This window comes from Balaenoptera acutorostrata, chromosome 12 (assembly GCF_949987535.1).
Source record: "Balaenoptera acutorostrata chromosome 12, mBalAcu1.1, whole genome shotgun sequence".
In the NCBI taxonomy this organism is placed as follows: Eukaryota; Metazoa; Chordata; class Mammalia; order Artiodactyla; family Balaenopteridae; genus Balaenoptera; species Balaenoptera acutorostrata.
The window spans coordinates 67428118-67443609 of record NC_080075.1 but is presented as its reverse complement, the minus strand read 5'-3'; the positions used below and the strand labels follow the sequence as shown (position 1 = coordinate 67443609).

General features: G+C 39.1%; 1 protein-coding gene across 12 annotated transcripts in view; it reads left to right on the top strand.

Annotated features, from left to right (window-relative positions):
• LTBP1 (latent transforming growth factor beta binding protein 1) overlaps positions 1-15492 on the top strand; it is a 432848-nt gene that overhangs the window by 219745 nt on the left and 197611 nt on the right. For all 12 annotated transcript variants that reach the window (XM_057557919.1, XM_057557920.1, XM_057557922.1 and 9 more), the window contains 2 exons: positions 374-598; positions 1777-2051. In XM_057557919.1, coding sequence (XP_057413902.1) covers positions 374-598; positions 1777-2051 — 500 coding nt within the window. The remainder of the gene's footprint in view (positions 1-373; positions 599-1776; positions 2052-15492) is intronic.

The following is a 15492-nucleotide window of genomic DNA, read 5'->3' as shown; positions in this document are numbered from 1 at the left end:
TATAATCTAGGGAGACAGTAAATAAACTAGTAATTAAATAGGAAAGCAAAGTAATTATAGAATGCAAGAGATATCCTGAGTGGCTACTTTATATATATTTATATACATGTATATTTTTTCCCATGAATTTTTTCCACCATTGTGGGTGAACAACCACAAGCAATTGGAGAGCTAAATGACTTACTTAAGGTGGAAACAAAAAGATAGTAAAAAAAAAAGAAAGTATTTTTGTCATAGTGTATATTCCTTTGTTTACCATTTCTAAAGTCATTGGGAATATGTTGGCTGTGCTTTGGGGGAGTTTTGTTGGTTGATTGTTACTTAGCATTTGAGAAACTAACCAACTCTCCACATTTTCTCTTTTCCTTTACAGTAATTTGCCATCTTCCATGTATGAATGGAGGCCAATGCAGTTCAAGGGACAAATGCCAGTGCCCTCCAAATTTCACAGGGAAGCTTTGTCAGATTCCAGTCCATGGTGCTAGCGTGCCTAAACTTTATCAGCATTCCCAGCAGTCAGGCAAGGCGTTGGGAACACATGTCGTCCACTCAACACATACTTTGCCTCTGACCATGACCAGCCAGCAAGGAGTCAAAGGTAAGCTGATTATTTTGATTTTGCCCATTTGTCAGAACTCTGTTAACATGCCAAACCCATACAGAAGCCAAGTGTCTGCAGGGCTGGTATTGGAACAGAATATGGGCCCAGGTTTATGGTGCCAGTGCTTTCTAGACTGTAGGGAATGGTATCTAGGAAATAAGAAAATGGAGCCCATCTTTCTCTGGTGATGCAGGACCAAGAGCTGATAAACATACATGGCACTGTTCTGGCAGGTCCTGGGAAATGGAAAGATAAACAAGATGGTGTTCTGGCCCTTATGGGATTAATAAACTAGTAGATCACACAGTACCTTGCTGATGAACACCAAGTCTATTTTGTAGTCGAAGAGCGCTTGGTTTTAGTTCTAAACAATCTATAACCTCACCTCCCTGGGCTTCAGTTTATTCATCTGTAGAGGAAGGTAAACTAGGTCACTTGGAGCTCAGAAATTCTATGACTAATTCATTCTTTTCAACCTGGCACCTCTTACACATGTACAATTTTTTAAAAAGGGGTCAGAGAAGTGTTACTGGCTCTTATTCTTTAAAACCTGAATCTTAGCATCAGAAGATGAAATTCTGTGTGAAAGCTGCAGAGAAAGAAAATAGAGATGTAAAATATCACACTTTGGTATTTTGTGTGTGTCACGGGAAGCACAAAATTATGTACACACCAGGTTTAAGGGTAAGAGAACTATGCTTTGTGAAATTGTGTTGTAAATCCTACGGTCTCTACGGTGGAAACTTTGTGAGAAATTCAAAAATAATCAAACTCTTGAGTCTTTATTACTCTTGTTTGATAGAATGTATGACCACAAGTAGCACAAATTTCATAGTTTTATGACTCCTCTGAAAAAAATTTTTGTCTCATGGATCTGTTACTGTGAGAAGTTTAAATTTCTCTTTGTAAAAGCAGTTTTATTCTTTAAAGTATATAAATTCAGGTTTAATTTTTGAGTGTCCCCTTTTACTCTCAAGAGTTTTTTAATGGCTGTGCAGCAAAAATAGATACACACTAAAAATGTATCATTTATCCCAGGTATAATAGATATGTACTTAAGTGTATGTGTATATATAAAACTTAGTTTCACGCTGACTAGCATGAACATTTACTTTCATCCTGATGTGCGTATTAATTATTTATGACTGATAAGTTTTCTTCCCAATCTGTTTTAGTGAAATTTCCTCCTAACATAGTCAATATCCATGTGAAGCACCCTCCTGAGGCCTCAGTCCAGATACATCAGGTTTCAAGAGTTGATGGCCCAACAAGCCAGAAGGTAAAAGAAGCTCAACCAGGCCAGTCCCAAGTCTCTTACCAAGGGCTTCCTGTCCAGAAGACCCAGACAGTCCATTCCTCATACTCCCACCAGCAAGTCATTCCTCACGTGTATCCAGTGGCTGCGAAGACGCAGCTTGGCCGGTGCTTCCAGGAGACTATTGGGTCGCAGGTGAGCAGCACTGCCCAGCCCATTTTAGTGATGTGTTCTAGGTATAGTCTCATTGTAGTAGGAAAGACAGACTTGGTAAAAATAAGTTTTTTGTAGAAGGGGTTGGCAAACTGACCTGTGGGCCTGATACTGTAAATAAAACTTTATTGGACACAGCCATACCCATCATTTACATACTGTCTATGTCTGCTTTCATGCTATGGACAGAAGAATGGTATACTTCCAATGAGGTCATATGATCTGAAATGCCTAAAATATGGTCTGCAAAGCCCTTTTCAGAAAAAGTTTGCCAACCCCTGATATAAGATAATTGTAAGCATTGTAAGATATTTGGGAGCATCTGTAAGATCTATAAGATAATTGTATGTATTGAACTTCCAGAAATGCTGCCAGAAGTCTATGATTGCCTGTTGGTATTTTTTCGGTTACAGTGATCTGTGTATAAAACATGTGTCAGGCATGAGATATGGTATGTGAAAAGTACTCTGCAAAGATGTTTGAAAATATTCATGCCTTTTTGCAATAGTTTGCTGGTTAGTGGGTACAGTCAAGTTTTGAACCCATCATACAGTAATAATTTGTCATCTTTTATTTTCTTATAAAAACTTATAACTAGAATGGCAATGCATGAGTTGTTTGAAGTGCATTTTAAATATCATTGGATTTATGTGTAACTTTAGGTCTATATATCATAAAGTGAGAGAGAGGCTGACTTTTCTTTAAAACTCATCATTGAATCTGCCTAGTAAAAGCAACATAAAATTACTGGTTCCTCTACCCCAGTTACTTGGTGCTTCCTGCTTTGGAATTATGTGATCATGACATAGCTTTGTCCTGTGGTTCTTCTCCTGTCACCTGATTATGGTTTGAACCCCCTGTGAGAAGAATAGGCGAGATCTATTTATTATTCCTGCTGTTACCTGAATAGTCAAAAAATTGTGTGTGTGTTTGTGTGTGTGTGAGTGAAATACCTGTTGGTAGTAGAATCAATCGTTCTTGCTTTTGATACCTGGAGAACACCTTTAGGGGCTGGGCAAGTCCATGGTTGGGTCATCTCCTTTCTTCTAGGGGAAGAGGCAAAATTGGCTTGTAGACCAGAATGGAAAGAACAGCCATGTAGAGTTATAAGACCTTGGTTAGAGCCATGGGCTCAGCACTTGGTGGCAGGGAGCCAGCTTCCTGATTTGTAAAGTGGAGACAAGAATATGGGGCTTTGTCAAGATTAGACAAGGTAATGTGACATGCTCTGCAAATGTTACAGAACTATGCAAATACTAGCTTAGAAGACACTTACCTATTGATAGAGTCAAACATAAAAATAGAGCAGGTGATTGCTTATGTCATGTAACTTCAGTAGGACAGGGAAGGCTTGACGCCCCACACAACCTTGGTCTGCCTGCGGAGCCTGAAATGCCTACTTAAGAGGGACCTTTTCCTTCCTCAGTTGAAGACCAGGTTTAAACACATGCTTTTTGGAGAAGGAATATCATCAGTTTACATTTAGCTTAGAAGTAAAGACTGGATTACTGTGTTAAGGGCAAGTTTTTATAGGGGCAGTGGGGCTGAAGTAAACCTCGTATGCTGCACGGTTTGCCCCAGACAAGCCTTGGAGAAGGAGGATGAATTCAGTGCCATTTGCATTGTTTAGTCATTTCAGCTTAGGTTGGTCATGAGAAAGGAAAAGAGCAGGTCCTTTTAAAATTCTGTGCCCAGTATCTTTCTCCCTAGTTTCCAAGTTGGAACACAGATGGTAAAAAGCAAGAAAATGAGATGTCAACAGACTTGTTATTCTTGTACATATAATAGTAGGCAGATGATGGCTAACTAGAAAGAATATAAACAGATGATTTACTTTTAGGCCTAAGCTGGACTATACAATCCACATGAATTGGATGGTTGGTGGAGTTACCCAAATAATCCAAACTCGGCGGAACACTTTTTTGCCTTCTCTGGATACTTCTCTGACTTTTGGTCTGAATGATCCAGACAGTGATCTCAATTCTTAATTCATTTTGCATGTGTAGTAACTAATACACAGCTTCAAAATAAGACCTGTTTTGAGAAAACATTCTCAGAATATATTTGCTTTTCCTGTTGGTGAGAAATATTGCTGAACGCCCATGATGGTCCAATTTGTGCAATTAGGATGATCCAGGCATTAAAAAAAAAACAAACATTACTGGCAAATAGTCAATAGTCAATAGTATATAAGATGTATCCTACAAAGGTGTTTGAAAATATTTGTGCCTTCTTGCTGTGGTTGGTTTGCAAACATAGTTACAGAGGGAGGTACAGGTGGATTTTAAATGAATGGCAGAAACGACTGCATAAATACTCACTAGTGCTTTGCTCAGTGAGAAAACTCTTATTAGATGCAGATGACAACTACTGAGACCTTCATGTCATAGTCATCAGTAAGCACCTATGTTTACGTATTGCCATTAGAGGTCATATACAGAACAGATTTAGTAGAAATAACCCTTGTTTCTGTGGCACATTCTAAAAATGAGGCAGTAAACTTGAGGTTGAAAAGCCAACATCAACTGTGATCAGTGTATTTAAATTCATGGGAGCTTCATAGAATAGAATTTCAGGAACTGCTTGGATGGTGGAGGAAGATGGATGATTGGTTAGGAAACTAAGCTCACAGAGAAGTGGGGGAGACATTAAACAGAAGAGAGAGAACACTGCAAGAAACAGGTAAGGAAGAAGTGTCAGAAGAGACCAGAGAAGTAAACTAGTTTAGAGTTCCTGGCAGGCTTTGGCACAGATATGAAGCCTTTTAAACCTGAGGCATAAGGCAAAATAAGAGACTTGGTATCAAGGTAAAAATCGCATGATGCCCCCTTGATCAAGTGATCAAACTCAGAATCATTAAAAGGGGGACAACTGATATTATATGCCTCCTGATGGGATGCAGTATGAAGTGTAGAGCAACAGCTTAAAGGTATTCTTGCCAAAAATGTGTGAGCTGAATCTAATCAATCCTTTACACCTAACCTCCAGCTCATAGGGAATACTGAGGGTGAAGAAACAAGCCAAAACTATCATACTCTCTCACATCAGAAAGAATGATAATGTAGGGTATTGTTGCTTGGTTTCTTCATATCATTAAAAAATATAGATTGACTTCCTCAGAAAGAGACTAAAGAGAGACAACAGCACATATAATATATGAGCCTTTATCATATCTTGGTTTTAAAAAAATCAAAACCCAGCTCTGAAGGACATTTGAAGAACAATTGAGGAAGTTTAAATACGGACTGGATATTAGATGGTATTTTGGAACTATTATTTTCTTAGGTGTGATAATGGTGTTAGAGGTATGTAGGGTCGTGTCCTTATTCTTGAGTGAGGAATGCCATGATGTCTGTAATTTACTTTCAAATGCCTTTTATACACAAATATGACAAAATTGTAACAATTGTTGACTCTGAGAGGTGGGAAAGCAAGTGATCACTGTATTATTCTTTGAATTATCTCAGCATATTTGAAAATTCCTTATGAGGAAAAGAAGGAAAATGTGAACATTTCCTAGACTTACAAATAGAATAATATAATTTTAAGATGAACTTAAAAGCTCTAAGTTTAATACATTTAATGAACTTTTAGAAAATTTTAAAAGTTTCAACTTTTGAATGAGATGGGAGTGGATGTGGGAATGGTAGACATGAGGAGGCCAGGGAAGAGAAGTTGGCCTTGGTCCAATTGTGAAATGATCGGGGTCCAATCTAAGAAGTAAATTTAAAGATGAAGAGATTAATGCAGAGGCTTTTGTGAAGAATCCAGCATCAGGATTTGATTATGGGCTGTTGTGAAGAAAAAGATGGTGATGAGTTGGAGTATTCTGAACTCCCTGGCTTCAGAAATCAGATCAATGCGCTCTCTGATTGATTAACTGACCCTTGGAGGGGAGGATTTTGAGGTAAAGATGAGTAGCTACATCTTTGTTTTAACCAGTTCCATCTTTGATTGATGTCAAGAATCAGGTATTCTTGAATATCAGTCATGGAATCCAGTGCTGTTGTAGAGATGAAGTGAGAGAGGATTAATGGAGAAAACTCAGTGGTCAGTGACTAGACTTAGTGATGATAGTTAAATTAATAAGAACAGAGATTGTTTTGGCTTGGATTATAAAGTGGAACGAGGAGGAATAATGGGATTGGAGATATCTAAAGTGTTTTTCACCTTGATGGAAAGTGTCAAGATAAAGGAGGAAAATACCTTTCCTCTTGTAGAAAGTGATGTTTCATCTTTCAGAGTCCTAAAAATAACTTCTTGTTCTTAAGATTATATAAACTGTTGATTTCTGTGTGAATCAGGCTGGGTACAGGCATCACTAAATTCACTTTAAAGTATTAAAAGAATAGAAATTAATCTAATAGAACGTACAGGGTGGCTAAGAGGAATTGGTTTCTTGAATGTAAATCAAGTTTGAAGTAGCTGAAAAGTCATAATTTTGGCAGAGATAAGTATCTGTGCTGTCTGCAGTAAACAGTGGTATGCCATATGTATTTGAAAATATTTCTGAGATTTTGCTCAATGTATAGATCAAATTAGAATTACATTTCTAGGGGTTATAATTACCAACTACTTTCAGGATAATCTCATGTTTTCATGTGCTTAAAACTTCAACATTTCCAGTCAAGTTTTCATCTCTAGGGAGAGGCCAAATTTCAGAAAAATACCCTCAAATCTATTTTTGCACCACAGGGTCATCGAATGTGTACACTTTTTCCATTGTGCAAGAGTGTCCTTTATTTTAAACTGGTTCTCTTAAAAGTGACTAAATTTGAGATTTATTTGGCATCTGAGTTTTTGGTTGTTTCAAACATGTTTTATTTATTGCCCAATTACTGGAAATAAACGTTTACAGTGACCTAATGATGTCAGATGGTATGAAAAGACCTTGTATGAGAGGTAGGGTTCAGAGTCCAACTTCCATGTTGGGTCTGCCATTGCTGCCTTGTGAAATCATGTGCTTTTTGTTCATTGTGGAAACATGCCCCTTAATTAGACAGTAGTTACAAGATGAGACAGAAATTCAAGTGCCTCAAGACTTTCCGATTGCAAGTGCCAAAAGAGCAGCAAATTCCATGTATAAATACCTGAGTTAAATAAGGATAGAAATACTAGAAAACCTGAAGTAGATGTAAACAGAAGAGAGAGGGTATTTTTAGTACAGCACTCTAGCACAGATAAAGATAATCAAATAACATACAAACCCACTTTCATAGTTGGCAACCATAAGATCCCCATAATGATTAAAAAAAAACCCATAGGTACAAGACGTACAAACTATAAGGTATAAAATAAGCTATAAGGATATACTGTACAACATGGCGAACACAGACAATATTTTACAATAACTATAAATGGAGTATAAACTTGAAAAATTGTGTACCACTATATCGTATATCTGTAACTTATGTAATATTGTACAGCAACTGTACTTCAATTAAAAAAATACAGTTTAACTTACAAAACCATAAGAAACACTCTAAGATTAAATTCTCTAATATATATTCTATAGAAGAAAACAAGCTTTATGTGGATTAGGAAGAAAAGGACCACTTCTTGATGTGAAATCCTGATATCGTTGTCAAAACCTTTCTTTCCTTTAATTACTGGTCATATAAATTATAAGCCCTGGGGCAAAAATTGAGTTAAAATGACACGAGAACAGTTTGGGATCCTCTTAGAGGTTCCAGAAGTTGTTCCAACAGTTCTTTTTGGACAGGAAGAATAGAAACAGAATGGGCCACTGGAGAAAAAGATTCTTTAATTGGAGATTGGTCTCTTTTGGCAGACAAATTCACTAACATCCTCAAGCTCTAAACCTGAACACTGGAACGAACATACACACACACACAATTCTGAAGGGCCAAGCAGATGCACTTTGCTTTTGTTTAAAAAAACTTTTAAAAAATAAGCATCATGGAGAAATTAACAAGAAAGTGTGAACTCACTGAAGTGGAAAAGTAACTGAACTACATGGCTGAAAGTACTTTTTAAAAAAGTCTCAGGACTTTGAAGAAAAACATTTCCTGGTTTCTACCACACAGAAGCCAATGAGAAAGTAGAGAAACAGATGCCTGTCAGTTCCACATGGCAGAAAAAAGAGATGGATAAGTAGAGATGTAGCTGTGGAGATGGGCTGCAGACTTTCCAAATCTCTTCTCAGTGATGGAAAAGGAATTTAGTGCTCATTTAAGGGATCAAGGACATGAAGTTCTGCTTAGAAACCTCTTCTTTGATTTCCTCAGACTCTTCTCTGCCCTGATGATGAGCATTACTGGGGTGAGGCCTGAAGCTATGATGAAATACCAATTTTATCCTGATGGGGGGATAATGCCAGCATGGTTGTAACACTTTCACACTGGTTAATTCCCTAAATTGAGTCCATAAACTACATAAATAGATGAGAAGTCTAAAGAAAGAATAACTATAAAACATTTTACCAAAGGCTCTTGGCCTCTTGTATCTGTGTTATGCCTTATGTGGGAAGGAGAACTGAGTCATCCAGGCTGGGTCAACAGTGGGTCCAGGTGTGTATGTGGCTCTCTTCTCTTCCCCATTTCCCCAGGCCACATGCTCTTGGGGTCGGGGCCCTCCCGGGTGAACTTGGCCTTCTTGCAGAGGGGCTGCTGGACAATGATAAGGGAAGGCAGGGCCAGAGCCACCAGACATCTGCCTTCTCCAGGAGCAGAGAGCCCTGGGGGGGTGTGCTGATTGCATTTACTGAAGTTTGGCCTCCTTCAGGTGGAATAAGTCATAAACACCAGGCACTTCCTATGCCATCTGGGGTTTACTGCAGTATCCTACTCAAATAGTCCTTTGGCATAATCTAAGAAATATTTAACTGACTGTTAGGGAGTCTGGTTGTCCCCAGCAGCCGTGAAATGGCCATCCTTGCCAAACCTTACCTGTGTCAACAGCAGAGGGTGTCACTGAAGGTGTCACATGCATCGCAGTGATAGGTCTTGGACCTCTGCAGTGTCGATTGGTCTTTCCAACTGCCTCTGCCAGATGGACTTTGTGCAGAGGCCCTCTTCCTTGGAGTTGAAAAGATCAATAAAGACAGGGATAAGATCCAAAGGGGAAACACACTGCACATGAAAGAGAACATGTCTCCATGTCACTGGGCTTCTGCCAGTGGTGGGAAGAACCGCTGGTTTTACTTGGATTGAGAATGTAGGACTGAGACATTAGGATAATCAAAATATAGATTCTTAGAACTGAAGTAGAGTACTTAGGAGAATGGGTGATGACCCAGACGTTACCCTTCCTACTGCCTAATATCGAGTCTTTACCCAGGCCGATGTCTTCTGGGTACCAAAGAGGCTGTCAGCTTCAAGTGTTCACTTACCCTGACCTGTTTAATAGACAAGCAAGTTTATGTTTCTTCGGTCCGCTCAGATGTTTTTCATTTTATTTATGATAAAGGCAGTGAAAATGCCTTTATCATGACATGGAATATCAAATTTCCGTATTTTATACCTCTAGGGCTCACTAAAATAATATACCTATTAATTAGACTCCTGTTTTTTCAGAGGAGTAGGCATTGAAAATAATCATGGGGCAGTTCCGAGTGGATGCATGTTGTGTCACTTCTGATATTGACAAAGTGGCAAGATTTTGTGGTCATTACATTTGAAGATGACAGTTCTGAGCATGTTGGAAGTGGTTTTAAGAGCCCGTGACTTGAACTGATGGCTGGTTTAGGCTCTATACATTACAAAAATGTTTGAAGAGTCACAGCTGGTATTTCTAGGATCTGATGTTGTTTCTTGGCTTTGTCTGCATGACCCCTTGGAATTGAGATTTGCTAAAATGAAGTGGAATCATCTGATTTGCTAAAAAACAAAAAACAAAACAACACAATTCTTCAGAACCTGACCCATAAAGTTGTAGTGAAAAAAGCAACATTACCCTTTGTTGAAAGATAATAAAAGGATTCCCCAACTCTGCCCTGCACCTTCCCCCACAATGATGATAAATACTGTTTTTTTTTCTCATCCTCATTCCATTTTTTCTCCTTTTGTATATAAAAGAATTTATATATGAAATTGGATATTGTTTCAACAAGATCTGTCTTTGAGACTGTGCATTTACTCTAGTGATACTGCTGTTGTGCAGTTTGGAAACTGGTTTTGAAGGAAGTGTTTCAGAACCAGTTAACAAGCTGCACATGAAAACTAGTCTTCGATTTTCTGCAGCTCACCCATTTAATGTATTCTCAGTGAATCCGAAAGCTTCTGATGCTCAGTTCAGCCTCTTGTGAGCTGAATACCACCATTGTGGGCATTTAAAGTAACATGTCTTCAGCCCTGAAGAGAATTCTGAAACCCAGACAGAGGAGTTCTAAATATTTTGAACAAAGACAGCAGTGCTTTCAAGATGATGCTTTGGAGAGGACTGGCTTAGAGTGTGCAGGCTTTGATGGAGTTGAGAAAATGGTCTGACGGCTCTGTGGCTTTGGGGCAGGCATCTTAGTAAGGCCGTGTATTTTTATAAAATAGTTGATAGAGAACATTCACATGTATGGCCTTACCTGACCTTCAAAACAACCTCATAACAAGGAAAAGTAGGTATTCTTGTCTCCCATTTACTTAAGTGAAACTTGAGGCTCAGAGAGGTAAGGGGACTAGCTTGTGTTGGTATTTCCAGGATAATAGCTCTTTTTCCATTTTGGCAAACTCACCATATCTCTGGCCCTTGGTTTCTTTATTTTTCAAATAACTGGTTTGGCTGAGAAGACTACCAAGGCCTCTTTTAGTCATGCAGTCCTCTGACTGTGATGATTTTGATGTCTGTCTTCTTTTCCACAATCTTAGACACCACTGATACTCACATATGCACAGGATCTGTGGACAAAGCAAACTGTACAAACCTCGAATACAGTCAATACCTAGAAAGATCTTTCAAATCCACCCCTACTTGAGAGACTCGAGTGTTGGCTCCTCTAAAAAGCATTTCAATCCTTCAATGCACATTGCTCTCTCCTCCCGACCTTTTACTGCATGTAGAATCCGATCAGATCATTTTGAATTTAGTTGTCTTAAAGTTGATGATTTTGTGCCTCTCTTCTCTTCCCCACAAGCTTGGGCTTTGCATGAGGACAGGGCCACTTACAGACTGAGCTCACTACTGGGCACAGGTGAGTCGTCAGTAAATATATTAGTATTAGTCAGTGTAGGCTAGGTTTTGCTGCAGTAATAAACATTACAAAAGCTTACACTTTGTTTGTTTTAAATTTATTTATTATTTATTTATTATTTATTTTTGGCTGTGTTGGGTCTTCGTTTCTATGCGAGGGCTTTCTCTAGTTGCAGCAAGCGGGGGCCACTCTTCATCACGGTGCACGGGCCTCTCACTATCGCGGCCTCTCTTGTTGCGGAGCACAGGCTCCAGACGCGCAGGCTCAGTAGTTGTGGCTCACGGGCCTAGTTGCTCCGTGGCACGTGGGATCTTCCCAGACCAGGGCTCGAACCTGTGTCCCCTGCATTGGCAGGCAGATTCTCAACCACTGCGCCACCAGGGAAGCCCAGCTTACACTTTGTATGCACTATATGTCTAACAGGTGAGCAGGGGGCTCTGTGCTACACATCTCTCAGGGACTCAGGCTGATTGTGGTCTCCACCATGTCACTGCTGTGCTATATGGAATACATGACCTCTCAATTCTGACAGCAAGAGAAGTCTTAACCCCCAATGTGACTGTAATTGGAGATAGTCTGTAAGGAAGTAATTAAGATTAAATAAAGTCATAAGGGTGGGGCCCTGATACAATAGGATTAGTGTTCTTGTAATAAGAGACACCAGAGAGCTCCCTCTCTTCGTCATGTGAGGACATAGCAAGATGGCAGCCTCCTATAAGCCAGGAAGAGAGTCCTCACCAGAACTGGCCATGCTAGCACCTTGATTTTGGTTTTTGACACTCCAGAACTGGGAGAGAAAATAAATGTCTGTTGTTGAAGCCACCCAGTCTCTGGAGTTTCGTAATGGCAGTCCAAGCTGACTAACAGAGTAAGGGACCAGAACATGTGGGGAAGCAGGTGGTTCTTTGGTGAGCAGTAAATATTCCCGCCACAAGTGGCAGAGCAGTGGTCAAGACAGACATGGTTCCCTGCTCACAGGGAATTAAAGAAACTTATTAATATGGCTTGTGGCATTCAGTTTTTCTATACTACTTGTGACCAAACCACAGGTAATTATTAGTTTTGAGTTCTGTGTACTTGGATGAGATACCAAAAAACTGAAAGCTTAACCAAGTGAGGCACGTGTTACAGCTGACATAGTGTTATGAGGCCCCAAATGGGTTTTTGTTCCTTTCAGTATCTCTACGTAAACAAAAATGAAACTGATGAGCAATGAAGCTTCATAGAAAGAATTTCTCTGAATACAGTTCTAGAAATAAGCATTGGGGAGAATAGGCCTTATGTTCATCATTTGGGAGTGATCTGATTGCTGTAGTAATAACCATGCCATACCTACATGCCTGTCTTTATTTCCTCCCTCATCTTGAGTCTAACTTTATAAAGGAAATATCCTTGGTAATGGAAGTTTGGATAAATTTCATGTTTGTACCATCTAGTACTAGGATTTATGATGTTATTTGTGTTTTGCTGCAAGGAAAGGCTAGCGGGAATTATGATGTTGGGATATAATCATGAAAAAACATAATTCTTTTTGCAATTTAAGAATAGCAAGACACATACATCATAGCCTGCTAGACTAGACTGTTGAAATACTCAAATCATTGTAGAGGTGGAGAAAATAGGCAGCCCAAATTTGATCGTTTATTTAGAAAAGATGTCAAGTAGAATCATACGTTTCATGCTTAAGAATTTTTTCTCCTTTTATGTTACTTTAAAACCATTTTTGCCTTAGTGTAACTTTAAAAATACTGTTTCATAAAACTAAAGTAGTTGTCTGGAATTCCTTGAAGCCCATGGTTTGGCTTCAGCAGGCTTTAAACAAATACACTGTCAGAAATCAATGTGGATACATTTCCAACAGTTAATGCCCTAGTCACAGTAGATACTTTGTAAAATCAATACCCTGAAATATCAGAGGATTATGGTTGTATCAGATACACCACATGCCTAACATTGTTTTAATTACTCTAATAAAAGAAAGCTGGGTGGACTTTAAAAAAAAAAAAAACAAAAACAACAAAAAAAATCTTGCCTGTAAAGAATGTTCTGCTCAAGCCAAAGCAAATTTTTTACAAGTTGTTTTAGAAAATCTGGAAGTATTTAAGCGTTTTCCTCTTCTTCTTATGAGACAATGCCTGTTACCCTGCCAGTGCTCCATCGTACAATATTCTCCTTTATGACAACAGGCCTTTAGAACAAGTTGATCAAATATGTTGCTATAGTTGCGTTAGTGATAGGGTTCAGAGATTTGGACCCTTTTTCTCATTGGCACATAGACATGAACATATTTAATGTTCTGGTACATGGACGCTGAAGAGTTCTCATGAGGGTTTCTAGTTTGATTTGGAGCCATAGTTGGTCCACAGGCTGGAGGAGGACTGTTTTGCTCGGAAGATGGGCAGAAGTCATTTTGCCAAAGTGGAAATGTGTTTATATCACAGCGAAAAGATTAATAGAAACAAAGAGGCCCTGTGACAGAAGTTTGGATTAATTGTTACATTACATACAGGGAGAACTTTTCCCATGAGGGTCCTCATTCTGGTTTTTATGAGAAATCCCAGATTTTCAAAAAATGGGATTCACATTCCTCAACCAGATTCATAGAACTGAGGGTGTAGCTTCTGTTTGCCAGAATACCTCAAGGCTTTGTGCCAGAACATTGGAATAAGGTGCTTCTGGGTGGAGGTAGAGGTGAGCATGGCAGTTGCACACTTGGAATAATTTATGGGACACCTGTGCAGAGTGGGTTGATCAACCATAATGTGACTTTAAAATGAGTCATTGCTCAAGGCATGGAAAATCTGTATCTCCATGACTGTCTTGAATAATTTCTGATATTTTGCCTATTGGTAATCATCTATTCATTATAATTCTTATAATTTAGAGAGGAGCCATTTAAAAGCCATGACTGTTTTTAGAAAGAGCTGCCTTTTTTTTGTGAGTACTGACTAGCAGGAAAGGGAGAGGGTATGAAGCAGGGTCCAGAAGAGGAGGCCCATTCTGGTTATCACTGATCAAGTTGGTCCCGGTCAGGGTATGATGTTAGGACTAGGAAGCATGTGGCAGCAGGGAATCTAGTGTATCAACCTGGCAGGCAGGGAACATTTAAGGAACATGGAGCTTCACAGGTTACCCTCACCCCTGCACTAGAGTCTTCATAAAATCATAGAATCTAGGCGCATCAATGAATATTTGCAATTAGTCTATCCTTAAAATTTGATTGGTGAGGAAGCTAAAGTCCAGAGAGAAATAAATTTGCTTCACGTCTTGTTTTGAGTTTATGGTAGGTAAGGGCCAAGACTGAGGCTTTCTGCTTCCTACTCCAATATTGTTTCTACTGTTCCATCCAGGCTCTTAGGTCATTTTTCCTGGGTGTGGAGGATTCACAATAAACCATTGCTGTCTGTATAAGTCAGCTTGGGCTGCCATAAAAAATACTATAGACTGGGTGCTGAAACAACCAAAATTTATTCTCATAGTTCTGGAGATTGGAAGTCTAAGATCAAGATGTTGAGAGATTCAGTTCCTGGTCGGGCTCTCTTCCTGGTTTGTAGATGGCCACCTTGTCACTGTCTTCAGATGGCAGAGAGAGAAAGGGCTCTGGTCTGTCTTCCTCTCCTTATAAGGACACTAATCCTATCACAAGGGCCCCACCCTCATGACCTCATCTAAACCTAATTACCTCCCAAAGGCCTTACCTCCTAATATCATCCTGTTAGGGGTTAGATGTGAATTTGCATGGAGGGGCACACCAACATTCAGTCCATAATACTAGCTGAACATGAAAAAACAGATACATTCTCTGGGACATGTTTTAGGGAGTTCCATGTTCTGCAGTGTCTTGTGATTGCACTATGGGTGCTTGGGAGTAGATGCAGAGTAGGCTTCACTATTTTGGCTTCATGGTCTTGGTCCTCTGGCACCAAGACATGGCATATGACAAGAAGGATCTTGATGTCCCCAAAGTGAAATCATCTGCTGCTTGAACATTGATATTAACTGGTTGACTTATTGTGATACCATGTTGTCCTTATTGAGTAGAATAAAAATGAAATCCAGATAATCACAAACTCTCCACAGCATTTACTCCCTGACCATTTTCTACTGGTCAGAGCACTTTTGTGAAAACCTGAACATTTTTAGCAAAATCTTAAGAATATCGTGTTTCTTCTTAAATATCTAGAGCTAACTTTTTTTTTTTTTTTAATACAGCTCTTCTCTGTAAGTTGAATCTGGGACACTGTATTATATTGAGTAACTATTAGATTACTTGGTCATTTG